The sequence below is a fragment of the Balearica regulorum genome, chromosome 19, assembly GCF_011004875.1.
Source record: "Balearica regulorum gibbericeps isolate bBalReg1 chromosome 19, bBalReg1.pri, whole genome shotgun sequence".
Lineage (NCBI taxonomy): Eukaryota > Metazoa > Chordata > Aves > Gruiformes > Gruidae > Balearica > Balearica regulorum.
This window is the reverse complement of record NC_046202.1, coordinates 6,826,584-6,842,517: the sequence shown is the minus strand read 5'-3', so window position 1 is coordinate 6,842,517 and position 15,934 is coordinate 6,826,584. Positions and strand designations below refer to the sequence as shown.

Below are 15,934 nucleotides of genomic sequence, written 5' to 3'. Positions count from 1 at the left end.
TTTTCCAAGTAGATATCCTCATAGCTGTCCTATGAGAGCTGCAAATGTTGTCTCTGTTCTACGTGTCTGGAAACTGAGGCACAGACACGTGCTTGGCCAGGAACCGTGAAGCAACTGACATTGAAAGCCAGGACCAAAGCGCCAGCTTCTGCATCTCCATCAAGTGCTCCAGGCACTGAACCAGGCAGTTTCCTAGCCCTTGAGGAAAAAGCACTAAATCTTTCATACATTCATTCAGATGAATTGGACAGATACTTGTACGCTGAAGAGGTCATTTAATATTCTTTACCCAGCTCTGTTAGGACTTCTGCTTTTATGGCGGTGATATCGTTCAGTACAATTTACAAGGGTGGGTGTTTTCTCTTACTGATTCCTTAGATGACCTGCTTTCAATTTTAATTCTAGTCTAAAGTATTTCAGTACTTGTCTCCTGTCAATATTAAGGTTTTATTTCTGTCCTTTCATTGCTTATGACAGTAGTAAATGGCAGCAGTTATAGACACCTTATCTTTTTGATAATAAGGCAGCCAACAATGGTGCTCTCAGTTCAGTGTTAAATTCAGCCATGCTCTTTATAGTCTCTTCTTGTAAACATCAAGCTGCCAAATAAATAGATTTAAGTGATTAGCACGGGAAAACAAAGGAGGCGTATTCACTGCTTCTCGCCAATGGAAGCATATTTGGCTTTCATCCTTGATTCTCCAAACCCAAAGCAATCTAATAAATCTGGCTAACGAAGCTAATTCTGATTCCTTTTTGTCGTCTGTAAAATCACAGTATCCAGAATTTAAGACCAAACCTGGTGCTGCCAAGGGGTTGTTAACAGGAGAAGTCGGAAAAATGTAAACAGTTATTCTGCCGGATGGAAGAGAAAGCATAGTCACTACAGTGGGAGTTGCCTTTAAATACTGATTTGTGCAGTAACTGACAGAAAGCACCTTCCCCCCGCCAGCATCCTCCTGTATTTTTGCAGCCTGGATGCGCGCCTTACAGTTCACGAATGCAAGGACAGATTCTTTTCAGGGCACTAGAAAATCCCCAAGAGGAGGGAGCAGGTCTGGCCAGGGGCCATGACCACACAGTGCTTTCCAGCAAGCGGAGCCTTTAAAGAATATAGCAACATCTGCTGTGACGTACTGTCTTATGGGCCTTTCCTTCTCTCCTTCCATGCCAAACCTCTTCCCGACTCTTATACCTCCAAGCCCCACTGCCTTTAAAGCATTCCCCACTTAATCGTTCCCCCTCACTCCTCCGGTCTGTAAAATGGGGCTAGTGATCCTTACCGCTTTGTACAAAGACCCACAAATAAGTGTAGACAAACTTGGGGAACTAATTTGATAAATTGTGTTAGAAAAAACTTTGAAACAACCATCAAAATATTTGCTTTAGGCATCTTTTTTTTTTTTTTTTTTTTTTTCCATGAGTAAGTTCATCACCCTGCTTTTGAGGGCAGATGCCGATGTGTAGGTAGAAACGTCTTCCTGTTCTTCAGCAAAAATAATCTTTTAGCTGTAAGACCATACCCGATCGATGTGAAATCTGCCACGCTTGTTGGCATTTATCCAGGTGCCAAATGTCACTTTATTGTAAGCTTTTTCTGAAGACGGAGGAAAAAATCTTCTGATGTGGTTCTGTAGGAGTAGAAAAGAAGATTAAAAGGATAGGGTGGTACCCAAAATGTTTGAGCTCGTTTTTTAAATGGACATTTTGAATAGTTCTGTCGTTGATTAAAATAGCTTTTTCTTCTTTTTTTTCTCCTTTATAAAGTCCTAATTCCTTATCCCCTTCTCCAGTTTTGAAATTTAAAGAGGAAAAAAAATGGATACATTTGTAATGTAAATGTAAATTCAAGATGTCAAATCATGTATGCTTTTTAATGGTTAATGAATATATAGGAGGATTTCTTGGAGCTATCTGCTGTGAATTGTTAATATTTCACAAATGCAGCATTTAAAAATTCCAGGCTTTTCTTTTGAAGCTGAAAGTCATGATTAGAATTATTTTCCAGCATTTTATAAAAATGATGGCAGAATGGCTCAGGGACTAGGTGGAACAATTGAAAGCTTCTTTTTTCTTTTTTTAAGGATTTTGGGGTTGTCACCACTAGACAGGATCTAAACCCAACAGTCAGCATGTCATCTCTTCAAAGTTGTTTTCTGTTCTTTAGGGCTGTGAATACACATCACAGAACCCTCCAGTATAATTAAGCCTGTTTGGTATCAGCAGAGCCGTTGTCTTCATTGAGCCAAGAGCATCCCGTAGTCCTATTCCCATCACTAAATCCCTTGCAATGGTGGGCATTTTAGCTGAATAGGGTTTGATTATCCAATCTCTGGTAATACAGGATTTTTTTCTTCAGGAGACATCAGCCAGGAAAATTTTATGCTAGTGCTGCTCATTTGGCATGTTCAGCGGATAAATGAAGGGCCTTACTCTCTTTGGGTGTCAACTGCCTGCCCTAAGTATTAAATTCAATCTCTTGACACGTAGACGTGCGTGCATGTACACACCAGCGCAATGCCTCGCTTGTCAAAGGCTTCCCCTTTGGTCTTTGAACGTGTACCGGTGCACATACATGAATGATAAAGTATTGAAGCGTCTGACAGTGTTATAAGCTGTTAGCTGGTGTTAGATTTCAAGGGCAGCCGGTGTTGGAGGGCACTGGAAATGAGACGGTATCTCTGAAGTATCTCCAGACTCATAGACATTGATCTGCTGGTTGTAAACACCTACATGGGAGAGCTCGGGGCTGTGAACTACAGCATCTGTGTTCTCCTGAAAGCCACCCACAGGTCCAATAAACCAGTGGGAAACTCTTCAGAATCAGTTTAAATGTGCATTAAAGATGCCCTTTAAAGAATAATGAATTCCAAGCTTTATTTCTTCAAAATTGTAGTTCGCTACTGTGTCAGAGACTGGAAGATCACGCGTGTTAACTGTCACTTCTCACTTTAACGCATCAGTGTGCTGCATAAACAGAGATGGCTGCTGGGAGGGGCTGTGTGTCAAGTAATAATCATTCAAGATTTTTTTTTTTTTCCAAAAGTATGTTCAAGTTCCTTTACTCATTGTATCTATTGTTATTATACTTTAATTTTATGTTTTTATTTATCAAAGTGCATTTGTTACTGTTTCATATGTCCTTTTAAACATCTGTTGTATCTTTAGGGGTGTTGTGTTATTGTGCTTTTCTGTTCTAAACTACAAAGATCAGCTCAGATCATTAGCCCTGCTGCTGTTATGTGGTCAATGTTAATGTTCTGAGCTTCTGAAACTAATGAAATATGCATTACTGGCATATGACAGCTGCGTTTTACTTTGTTTTTAGAATGATTCGTATTTAAGTAGGGTGTAAAATGAATAATTTTTGACTGCAGAGCTATTGCCTAAATGTTGTGGTTTGAATTTCATGAAAATGCTTGTTTGATCACATCTCCTCCCCCTCCCTCCCCCCCGCCCAAATAATTTAAATGTCAACAAAATTTTCTCCCTCTCACCCTTTTTTTTCCTCTCTTCTATTTTAATGATCAAAGTATTTTAATGGACATTTGTGAGATCTCGTGATTTCTTGATGAAAAAGTAGATCTAATAGCAGTTTGGTTAAAATGAATCCAGAAAAGCAGTGAGGCTGGGTCAGCTTAATGATGGTTCTGAATGCATCAGGAATTTTGCCACTGGCTTCAGTAGTGCTAAAGCGTCTCCCTGAATATTGAAGTGTTTTGTGTTTAAGTACCAGCATCAGATGAGTTTTACTGACTTCTCCCCCTTGTAGGCAGAGGAGGATGGAATTTGAACTATTAAAAATACAGATGCAACATGGTTCATATCTAAAAATCAAGGCAAAAGAAGTTAACATTGAATTGAAATGCTTTTGTGCTAAAGGCACAAGACTGCAAATCTGAATGCATAGAATCGCTTTCTGTCCGCTTTAGCTTGTGGACAGGTAATCAGAAGTGTTTGAATTATTGCATATTAATGAATTATCACTCATCTTTTCAACCACAATAAATGACCATACATTTACAACCCAGGCACTGATTGAGGGGTGGGTCGGATCTTCTGTATCTTGCTACCTTGCAGTTTGTGGTCATACGAGTCTTTGTGGGACGGTGCAGTGAATCAAGTCAAGAACAACCCAGGAAAAAGAGGTTGATTATCTTCACAGTCCAGCTCAGTCCCCCCGATTTGCTGCATGGTGCCCAAGAGGTGTAGAAACACAACGGAAAGGTAGATTTGCATGGGAACAGAGATGAAGATATATTTTTGCCCAAAGATACATGTGTAAAAGTACGGCCTCAGCCCATTGTAATAAAGTATGAGAAAATGCATCGGCTTAAACCATGTGGGTTTTAGAGAATACATGTGGCCAAGTGGTTTCAAGCTGGTTTGGTTTTTTTTTCCTTAGCTTTACATTTGCAGCGGGCTAAAAGAATAAACATATTACAGTCCATCAGCCAAATGGCAATAGCTTCTTAGGTATGATAATTGTTCTTGCGGTTGTGTGTTCATAGCAAAAGAGTCTGCGATCTTTGAGTTGTTTAGCGTTTCTATACTGTGTTTAACAAAGCAACGGTGCATGTTAATTAATGCTTGTACAGTAATGATCTAAGGTCCTCTGCCTTGCCACCTTAGACTAGAGGTGGCAACAGCAGTATGTCTAAACACGCAAGGAAGTGCTGTATTTAAAATACCCAAATTATCACGGCAATTAAACCACACTGCAAACCCAGTCAGAAACTAAACTATCAGGAATGTATTTGCCTCTTACCAGTCATTTTTGGGATCCTCAAATTATATAGTCATGTGGATTGTTTTACACTTTGCTTTTAAACAGGGCAGAAAAGCTCCAGTTGCTGAACCACAGGCCTGTGACAGCAGTTGAAATACAGCTGGTGAGTAACAATGCCTCTGACTGTTCAAAGCTTAAATGAAAGCAGCTTTAACCTTGAAGATCAATTGAATAATTACTTTCTCATGGTCAGTGATTGAATGTATCCCTTTATGCACATCTTTACATTCACGGTTTCAAATCCACTCTGCTTCCTCTGAGCACTCCTTAGAGACTTGCCCATCTTTCTCTCAGACAGATTCTCCACCTCTGTTTGCTTCAGTGTCACATATTGAAAATGCCCAATGCAGTCATTAAAGGTTAGTTACAGTATTGCGACTAAGAATATATTTAACCTGAGTCTTTTTGCTGCTGCTCTGTAATCAAGTATTTCATTTTTTGACAGCTGTGATGACAAGGTTGTTTTGATGCTGGGGTTTTATGTTATAGTAAAACCAAACATGCAGGAAAGGAGTGAGTAATGACTGATACGGCATTTTGAGCAGTGGTACAGAATGAGAAATGGATATAAACAGACTTTCTGATGGAAATTAGCCATTGCCAATCTGTTAAGTGTAATTCTGGTGTAAAGAGGAATTGTTGCTAAATAGAAATAGATGGTAATATGCTCTGAAGTATCTCCTTAGGAATACAAAACCCCGTGGTAATAAAGCAATTATTGTAATAAGGATATTCTTTTAATAAAGATCTCTCACATTAAGATCATCTCTTTCAATCTTACCCTGAAACCAAACTATGTAGTAATAGGATCATATTTTGCTGCAAAAAAAGGGAAGGATTAAAGAGGTAACCAGTAGGACTATTTTTCTTTCATAGCCAAGGAATAGACATTGTCATGCTGAAGGCGTCTCATAAAAGAACGCTTCTAGCTGAGGAATTAATACTGTGTCTTGTGATTGAAGAGATCAGTGTCAATCATCAACCCAACCAAGAGCATTAAGGCTTCATGAGTTTTGCTTAGAAAGTTATTCATAAGCAATGACGCCTGTCTCATACCTCTATTAGCTTCATGTGCTTGGACACAGTTTTATTATATTCCCGTATAGGCCATGTACAGTCTTTTTTTCCCTTTTCTTCTTCAAATACAATGATGTTTTGCTGCTTTCGGATGACTGTGTGGTTTCGTCTATCCTCCCCTCGTTATCATACTTAGTTCCTCATTATCTTACCTATCCATAAAATATTGAAAATTGTTTTGCTCCCGTGTCATGTTTGAAGTCCAGGAGGCAAATCTAAGAAATTTGGGCCTTCATATTAGAAGTCAGGTTTCTGTAGAGTGTCGTGCTTCAGATATTTCAAGGTTTGTATCATCAAAGTTAGACAAGACTCATTGTTTAAACTTACAGAATACAGATACAAGATTTTAGTTCAGTGTCAGCCCATTATTGGTATGTAACCCTTCTTTAATGATCAAAAGCGACTTATGAAAAATGTAATATTCATACATTTGGGGACTAGTCTGAATTTGTATCATCAAGGAAGTATTGGCAACAGTTACTTCTATTACATTGCGATACCCTTGTAATTCCTAGGGCGAGTTTTTCCACAACTAGCATTACAGTAGTCTAAGTTGACTGGATTGTTAACACTGTGTTAAATTAAGCCTCCCCAAAATTGCAGTACATTTACTCTTTCATCAAAGCACATCAAAGTCTTTTGAGCTCGATAACTGCTAGGAAACTGCAAGCCGTTTTTGTTAGTGAAATACAGAGACAGGAGCCATAGCAAAGAAATGATTTTGCTGTTCGATCACTGTCTTGAATTATTTTGGGTTTTGACAAGGACAGGGGAAAGAGATTGTAGCAGTGCAGCGTCTTTGAACGCACAAAATCTTTGTCTTCTCTGAGCATCTTTGAGTATAAAATAATGCAGAGCAGTGGAGGCTACCAGCATTTTCTTCTTTGTCTGTCCTGGTTTTCAGCTGGGATAGAGTTAATTTTCACAAGAAGCTGGGAGGGGACACGGCCAGGACAGCTGACCCAAACCACCCAAAGGGATATTCCATACCATAGGACATCATGCTCAGTATATAACTGGGAGCCGGCCAGGGAGGAGGGATCACTGCCTGGGGATGGGCTGGGCATCAGATTGCGGGCAGTGAGCAAATTGCACTGTGTATCACCCACTTTGTATATTCTTTTATTAGCATTGTTGATGTTATTTTCCTCTTCCTTTGCTGTCCCAGTAAACTGTCCTTATCCCAATCCACGCATTTTACCTTTTTCTTTGATTCCCCTCCCCATCCCACCGGCAGGGAGGAGCAAGTGAGCAGCCGTGTGGTGCTCAGCCACCAGCTGGAGCTAAACCACGACATGTTGGTAGGGAGAAGATGATCTATACAGAGATTTCGTGGAGGCAAATCAATTCACTGCAGCTGATGGCTCAGACATGACCTACAGAGAAGTGAATACTAGGTCTAAAATCGCCTTGATTCTGTTTTCATTGAACTTTCACTCTAAAGCTTTGAGGCGCTCCAGGAATTGAATCAGAAATAAATTATGATGATAATGAAAACTTCTGACCATTTCATATAATGTAGGGAAATAAATCTTACTTTTTAAGAAGCTAGCTTTAAACAAAATGCTAAACAAGCCATATATCTGTCTCACATGCTCCAATAGTTTTGATGTCTCAAACTTCTATTCAGTGTTACCTGTCCATGGAATGCAGTCAAATTTATCTGATAGGCTTTTAATAGCTGATGTGAGAGGATAGTTATATTTACTACTGCTTGTTGCTTTTTTGCCTTTCCAGCCTTTGGTTTTTTACTTTCCCTCTATAAAATTCCCTGTCTTTAGTTGTATGCAAACAATACATCAATTTTGATAAAATTATATTTAAGCTAAGAAGCAACTTTATGTTGTGATCTTTTGATCTCAAGTTCTTTTGTAAGTCTTTATGCATAAATTGCTGGAATTGTTCATATTTGCCTTTTCCGGACTGTGTGCCAGGATTTTTTTATTTTCAAACAACAACAGCAACAAAAGGAGCATGAAATTCTAATTCATATCCCACAGGGTAAAACACTATACACATTGCAGCTATCTTGACCTCCTGTTTTAATCTTTAACATATGTTGTTCCTGGCTCAGTGATTCACAAAGAAGGAAAAAAAAGACAGTGATGTTGCTCTAACCATGACAGCGGTCCAGCTTTACTTAATGCTGAACTGCGATGGGTTTGAAGATTAAGCATCATCTTTTCTAATGAACAAATTGCTCCACATTCTTCCCTCTGAATGGAAAAGTAGATTTTAATTCTGTGCTTTTTAAAACTAGATTTCCAGCTTGGAGAGCTTCATATGTCGTGATACGTGCTCTGCATAACCAGCCTGGCAGATTGTCTTTCATTGTTGAATAGAAAATAATAATAATGTAAAGTATTCTGGAAAATGGAAGGTGTTAGAGGATTTAAACATTTTATTTTCTCAACAATATATTTAGTTTCCCACTTTGCATACTTGATTAATTATCTCTGAGGGACATTAATCCAATCATTCATGTACCTCCTACACTGGAGTTAAATTATGAGCTTGATAGCTTTGGAAGTGATCAGAACCCCTATTTCCTTTTTACTGCAGTTAAATATTTATTTTTAAAATAGAATTCTTAGCTTATTCAAATAAACAATAGCTTTTAACCCACAGATTGTTCTGTTCTGTGATGCTGAGGTTGGTTACCCATCAAATATTACTTATCCTTGAGACAGTTTCTCAGTTTTTTTAGAACTTCATAAGGTTCTTCAGTGTGGCTTTATTTATTCAGCATTTGCAGTGTATTGTCATGGCTCGGAAGGCTAAATGAAATAAATATTAGCATTGAAAGCTTAAAAGAAGCACAGTGAGGATGATGAAGTCTCTTATACTTTGCTTTTACTTGGGTAAACAGAAAAGATACGGTATTGTTATAATTAGGAAAAGCATATTCCTAAAATGTCCTTGTTTCACTGAGTTTAAAAAAAAAATCTAGAGAAGTATGTGTATATATACGTCTGTGTTCATATCTTGTGCTTAGATGTGTACATGGCACTATGAACATACAGATTTGCACATTTATTTTATGAATAAACACTTTAATCTGAAATTATCTTGATAGGCTAGCTGTTATTTTCTGATATAGCTTCTTGAGAAATAAAATCTGTAAAAGCTTCTGAAAATTGCTTTCTGCCATGAGAATTTATCAGCAAGTTTTAATGCGACTTACTGCTTAATGTAATTCTATTATTACGTTCTGATTTGGTAAGTATGGTTGTTTTGTTCCTCTGAGAAATTCATACATAGTGCTCAATTAAAAAAAGCTACTGCTAAAATGTGCAGCTGGGAAAGGCTGCATGGTAGTAAAATATTCCACATACACATTTGTTTAACAAGCACAGCTCTGGTTCCCAGTAGCGGTTACGTTACTGAGCAAGGCATCTGCCAGTGTTTAATTCTGCAGTTGGCGAGCGATTTGTCTTTTCATTCTCTTGTAGCAAGATTCAGTGATGGATGTTGGATGCATGTTTCATTTTGCTGTGTTAGAAAGCCCGTGCGTAGATGTATCTGGAGAGGCAGAACAGAATTGGCATCCTTTTCTTGACATACTCTCCATTTAGTAAATGTTTGACTACTTTTAAGCTTAAAAGTCCAGTTAAGTTAGTTGGACCTCTTGAGGACTTGAAATTATTAAGTCAATGCATAAGCTGTGGCTTAAGAGTTTTAAGTGCAAGATGCGTAAGTAAGTGAAAAATTGGTTATTCAACTTGTAAATAAAGGTAGCATTGCTTTCAGAGGCAAGCAGTACAGTGGCTTCAGCTGCCTTCTGAATATTTTGTATATATTCCACAGTTCTGAAGATCTGGCTGGTTTTGTCAATACATTTATCAATAAAGTAAGAATCAACTCTAGGTAATCAGGCTTGAAAAGTATATACTAGCTGCAGGGGGAATGTGCCTCGGGTTTTTTAGCTGTAAGAATTTTATACCAACTACGTTACCAAGTAAAGTTTTCCTTCTTTGGTCATCTTTATATTGTTTAGAGCATTAGCTGGGGGGCAACTGGAATGTGAACATTGCTTACTGTATGCATATATTGCAGTGAGTGTTTAAAAACTGTTACTGATTTGAGTGAAATCAAATTTATTATTGAGGCCTGACTTGACTGAATCAATCTTGACCATATAGTTGCATTTTATAGAAAATACATACTGTGTATATGCATAAATGACATTAATAGGCTATAACATTTGCTACCAAAACACTGTAGTTGTTTTAGTGTATAGTATAGACTTGAAAAACAGTAATGACTTAGGAATTATTTACTACAAGAAGCTGCATAGCTGACATGGCTTACTGCCTTTCTGTTGTGTTCACAAAAATCCTTGGTCTCAGCGCTGAGAAGACGACATGCTTGGCTTGCTGCACATCAGGGTGCTTTTTATCAATCAATTGTGTTACTGTAACGTTGTCTAATTCTGTTACTTACGCAACCCCCCAAATATTGAAAATACACAGTTCAGCGGAGCTTTGGTTGATGATACCCTGCACTTTGCACATGGCATCGTCTGTGAGGATAATCTATTTCCATTTGGTGTGCGTGGCACTGCCAACATAAACATCTTAGGTCATACGCTTATTAAAAACATTTGCATTTTTGTTTTCCTTGGTATACACTTTGCATTCCTGGCTGCTTATGGTTTGAATCTGTTACTTGAGCAGTTTCAGCCAATTGCAAGTTAAGGGTTAGCAAGGCTTTTTAGTAGACTTTTTTTCATATATTGGTAAAATTCTTGCTGGTAAAGTAGGTACTTGAATACAGTTGTTTCTCTTTGCATCTTAGGCTTTTTCTTACACATAATTTCTCTTCTGCATATCATAACATTATTTCCTAGTACCATCAGTAGCAAAGGTATTTTGTCTTATAGTTGTAAATCAGAACACTGCGAACATCTGTTGAATCTAGAATAAGGCTCTGAGTGACCTCCTGTTTCCCTTGATACCTGGTTTCCTTTTGAACAGTTTCATTTGTCTCTATCTACCTGCTCTCTGTGCTTATTTTTTGAATTTTTCCTTCTGGTGTGCTGCTTTGCTGCTTCCTAATTGTTTATGTTTTCCTAAGTCACTGCTCAGGCTGTTTCCCTGAAAAGTGAAAAAAATTGATTTTTATAGCTTATGTTTTTGATCCTTTGAACTCTTGAATAGTATCACAGCAAAATAGCACTGAAGCATCAACTTGAATAACAAGGCATCCATCCTGCCAAATGTAGATTTTTGTCTGTCGGTAATTGCTGGTGTGAGAGCTGGCAGTGAGGATGCACGGCTCAGAGGCACTGAGAGGTGAGTCGTGGATGAATTTGCTACACAGTTTAAGGAATTACCACTTCACTCTGGCAGAGACTACAGATCTGTCAACAGAAGGGAATTTGGAGCTACTTTACCCGCTCCTCAGCACAGTATCCAGCATCTTTCTTTAAAGGTGCTTTTCTCAATAGTTTAATGAGACATAACTTAGAGCACCAAAGCATCTGAAACATGAGAGACTGTTTTCTTTCATCAACTTTCTGGTAAAGTGTGATTTCTTAAACTGCCAGAGCAATCACCGGAGCTCATCTGTCAGTGTCCTGTTTGTCAGTCCCGCAGGCTTCCGTGTTCAGCCAGTACAAATGACGTCGATGTGACTGTTCATACTGGGAGTTGGGGCGTTACTCATTTGGCACTCAGGAGCACCTAAGAAGCAGTGATTAGACACATAAGTATATTCTGCCTTAAATGCAGAAGTTGAGTTGATGCTGATCTAGAAATCGCTCTCTTATTATCTGTTTAAGTTCTGATCAAATCCTTGTGTTTAGCTCTGGCTACCTGAAGCAAGCACTAAAGGAGAAAGTGTTTGGAGAAGAAAGGGAAAGGAGATGTATAGGGAGGGATAAAATTTAAATGGGGAAGGTAAGGTGCCGTTTTTCTGAAGATCGGAAAGCAGTGGGGTGGTAACGAATGCAGGAGACATTGGCCACTAAGAGATGAATCATTCTGCCTTAAGTGACGCTGCCTGTCCAAAGGATGTGACTGTTTCTTTGTACGGTTCCTGCTGCTATGGGGCTGTCACCTTTAAAGTTCAGTGTAACAGTAATTAATAACACTACAATCCAGTCCAAAAACCCAGGCTGATAATCTTCTACAAAACTTAATACCATAGGTCATCTGTAGAGTAATGGCTTTGTCGGCGGCATTGGCAGCACAGGGCGTGTTTACGCGCTGTAACATACTTCATTGTATATCGTTGGTGCTCCAAGGTATGCTAGTCGGGCTGCTGAGATCACCTCCGATACCACTTCAGTAGCTGCAGCAGTTGCTTACACAGAAGGGTAATGTTAGGAGGATTTTTAGTACATTTTAACTCCTAGTGTATAGTATAGCAGCTGGCAGTAATGAGAGCCAGGGCTGGTTTTCAAGCCAGGGTCCTACAGTAATTCTTGAGCTAACCGTAGTTGGAAAGCCACTCCGCAGAGAATTTCATTCTTTGGTCAGGATGGTCCCCAGAAACAGTCATTTGCAAATGGATATTCACTGTCTACCTTTTGCTACATGAGTGGATTCTAGCGGGCTCCCTTTGCTCTCGTCAGGGATCTGTGGATAATGGCTGATGAAAGATGATCAGATTGTGCAAAGAGGGCTCGTAGGACATTGAAGGGGGGAAAAAAAAGTTAATTAAATACACCACTCTGCTTTTTAGAAGGCAAGATGCATCTGAATAGCTGACAATTGATAGCTAGAACTGATTGACTGCATTGACTTGGAACCATAATTAATATAAATCACTGCTCTTCAAAGGACATTTTAAAGGACTTTGTATAAAAAAGAAAATCTCAAACCCCGCAATCCTAATTGGTTTCATTTGCGTTTGAAGAGTTCATTTGGCTTGCTTTTCCAGTCCTCTGACAAGCTTTTCCTTTTAACAGCTGCCTATAAATTAGGGCAGTTGTTTTACTGGTAGCAGTGATACAAGAATTCCCGCAGCTCCGCAGTGAGAGTAGGTCCCTAATTAATCTTATGGAATTATTGTTGATTCGTGACAACATGTTTTGTGTTGCTCAGAGCTTTTATATGCTCTTATATTCAGGAATTTCACAATCTAAGTAAATTCCAATAAAGTATAGCTGCTGTGGGATTAGATGGCTTATTTTATGGCCTAATTACTTGTAGCCTACGTGCTGGATAAGATGCCAAGGTTTAGGTAACCACTATCAGGTTATGTCATTTCAGTTCTCACGTGAAAGCACAGGAACTTAGAAAAATAGGTCTGGAATGAGCTAAATGAAAAGCCTGGCCCAAGATACTGATGCGTAGATTGAGAGGCTTTAGGAGAAACCAGGGAAGAAAGCCTGTTCTGAGCGTGTTGTTTTCCTTGCAACAAAAGCAGGGTCTCATTATGGCATGCCATTTGTCGTGGTTAACAATGGAGCTTTGCTTTTTTTTTTTTTTTAATATTGTAGGAGTTCTACTTTGTAAAATGCTTTTGTAATGAGCTCAGACTATGTCTTCCATCCACTGAAAATAGTTTTCCCAATCAGTTGAGTCTTTCTGTTTGGAGCTGAGGAAGGAAGTATGGATTGAATGATAACAATAGATTGTTTTTTTGACCTGCAGATGGTAGAAGAAAGTGAGGAAAGGCTAACAGAAGAGCAGATTGAGTCACTTCTGCAGACAGTCACCAGTATTCTTCCAGGGGATCCAGAAGAACAGCAGAGAGACTTGGCAATGGCAACCGACGACAAAGGTGACCAAGCATAGGAGACATCTAGACCAAAACTGGCAACAATTTCAGCAGAGGAGAATCAGCTGATATTTTTGTTCTTTTTACTTGATATCAGTTTAATGTTGTATTGGACATCATTGTAAAATGTTACAGTTTTTATTACTCGGAGGTGATGAGGGAACCAATTGTTTACAAGAAAGCATGGGAAAGGACACTATTGTTTTGGGATCTTTTCATAAATGGGGATGGTAGTAACTGAGTTTGTAATGTAGCAGTCTGAGAAATTATGGGTCACGGAATCTGAAGCTTTTGTATTTTTTCCATTACCCGTGTAACAGCTGTACATTTGAATAGGCTTACATACAGCTGGCAATGTTTTAATTATCACAGCAGTACATTATGATTGCTTTCATATGCTTTTGAATTGCCCGACTGGTTTTCAGAATATGATCTACAGTATAAAGCCAACTTTTGGAGCTGTTTGTGAAAAGGGCTGTTTTCAGGGATCAGAACACAGAGTAACGTACAAGAACTACTTGGTATCTGGCCAGACAATTCCATGTAGGCTGTTGGCATCATGGAAGTGAGAGGTTCTGTTGGTAGAGTAACTGTTCTCAGGGATGTCCGATGGTCTGTACGCGATAAGAGAGATCCAGATCATCAGCTGAATCAACACGTTGCCACTGAAATCAGCTGAGTTGGACAGGGTTACAGCAGTTAAGGCTCTGGATTCAGATGTTAAGGCTCTTAATAATACAAACAGAAGAACATTTTAAGCATGAGGTGTAGTATTTTCTCTGAACATTTGTTCCAATATTTATATATAGACAAGTCACAGTCTTGTGAACATGCTGACGACTGTGGAATAAATGAATGAGTCAACACTGAAGTGAAGTCCCAGGCTGGTTTAGAAGAATGAGAATCGGTCCTGGTTGAAGCAGTTTTCTGTGTACTGAGCTTTTGTCTGATTCGACATTTCAGGATCAAGTATTTAATGTTGAAAGCATTGATGATTATAATAAATCTTTTGTGTGCATATATATATACACACATACATAAAGTCATGAGTTGTGTGTGACACTGGTTTTATACTATGACTGCAGATCATTCTTTTATAATTATTATAATATACTGGAAATAGAAATAAAGTTTTAAGTACATCTTGGGAATCTTGTGGCTTATAGAAAAGGTACAAGACCTTGAATCAGAATATCTGACACACACTCCCCCTCCCTTCTGTCACGGTTTTATTTTGTGTTCTTCAAAGAATTTACCCTTTCTGAGCTTTAGCTGTGCCGTATATGAAAGGGAGTGATAACTTCCAGTGTCTGGGGGATTATGATATGCATTTCCATGGTATTTTAAGCTTCTTTGATGTTTGGAGAGGAAAGGAAATTATTGGAAAATGTATTTGTTACCTCTTAAAGATAATTTATCTTGTATTAAATGCATTCCAAGGCTGGAGGCTAAAGGTATGTTTTGACTGGGTAAGTGTAGTAGTAGAGGGGAAAAGTCCTTGGTGGTTTTTATGATACATCAATATATATTTGTCTATCTAAATGTGCAACAAAATGAGAGATAAGTAGATCATATCGCGGAATTACCTGAAATTAATTTTTAAATTAGCATTTTTACTCTTAGCAGTCATTGATGTTCTTTGACATGCTGTGGCCTTGGGCTGCAGATGTTTACATTTTTATCTGTCTTTTTCTAAAATTAAGTTACTGATGCATGTTCTAAACTTATGAAGAGCAGATGGAACCAGATCACAAGTGTCTTTAGCCAGGAAGAATATTTTAACTGATCTCTGAAGTTGGATGTTTCATCTTGGGAATTGCTGATTTGTTATCAAAATGGATTTTTACCAGCATCGATGTTGTCTTCTGTTGTACGTGTATGCTACAAGATACGAGAACCCATTCACTTGCTGTTGTGTTTAACCTCTTTATCAAAATCAATTCCAGGTGGATATGTATATTACACTTGTGCAAATGCATGGATAGCTTGTTCAGTCTCAATTAAGATATGGAAACGAGAATTTCCCTAAAAATGCAATACTAACTAACATTTGAAGGGATCTGGGAATTCGACATCTGCATTACATCAAGAAATCTTTTTTAAATCTACAGTCTGTGGTCTCCGACCGTGTAAGTGCAGGTGAGGAGTTACTGTGGCTCCGAGAGCAGGTTTCACGTTGTGGTGTTCACTCTCAGGTGTGTTCTTTGGAAACCCAAGACTCAGAGGTGGTTTATGGAAAGCAAATGGCATCTTGCTTATGTGAATCCATTTTTCTGGTGTCCGGTACAGCACTGAAAAGATCTGCCTGTCTCCCAAGGCTGCTTTTGCTTTTCTTAACTA

At 38.6% G+C, this 15,934-nt stretch overlaps 1 protein-coding gene across 6 annotated transcripts in view; it reads left to right on the top strand.

Moving 5' to 3' along the window:
* CRCP (CGRP receptor component) overlaps nt 1-15,934 on the top strand; it is a 43,693-nt gene that overhangs the window by 18,640 nt on the left and 9,119 nt on the right. For 2 of the 6 annotated variants that reach the window (XM_075771650.1, XM_075771654.1), the window contains 2 exons: nt 4,835-4,892; nt 13,468-13,597. In XM_075771650.1, the coding sequence (XP_075627765.1) occupies nt 4,835-4,892; nt 13,468-13,597 (188 nt within the window). Of the gene's footprint in view, nt 1-4,834; nt 4,893-7,103; nt 9,300-13,467; nt 15,573-15,934 lie in introns of those variants that run through there. The other 4 variants (XM_075771652.1, XM_075771655.1, XM_075771651.1 and 1 more) reach the window with 3 other exon arrangements.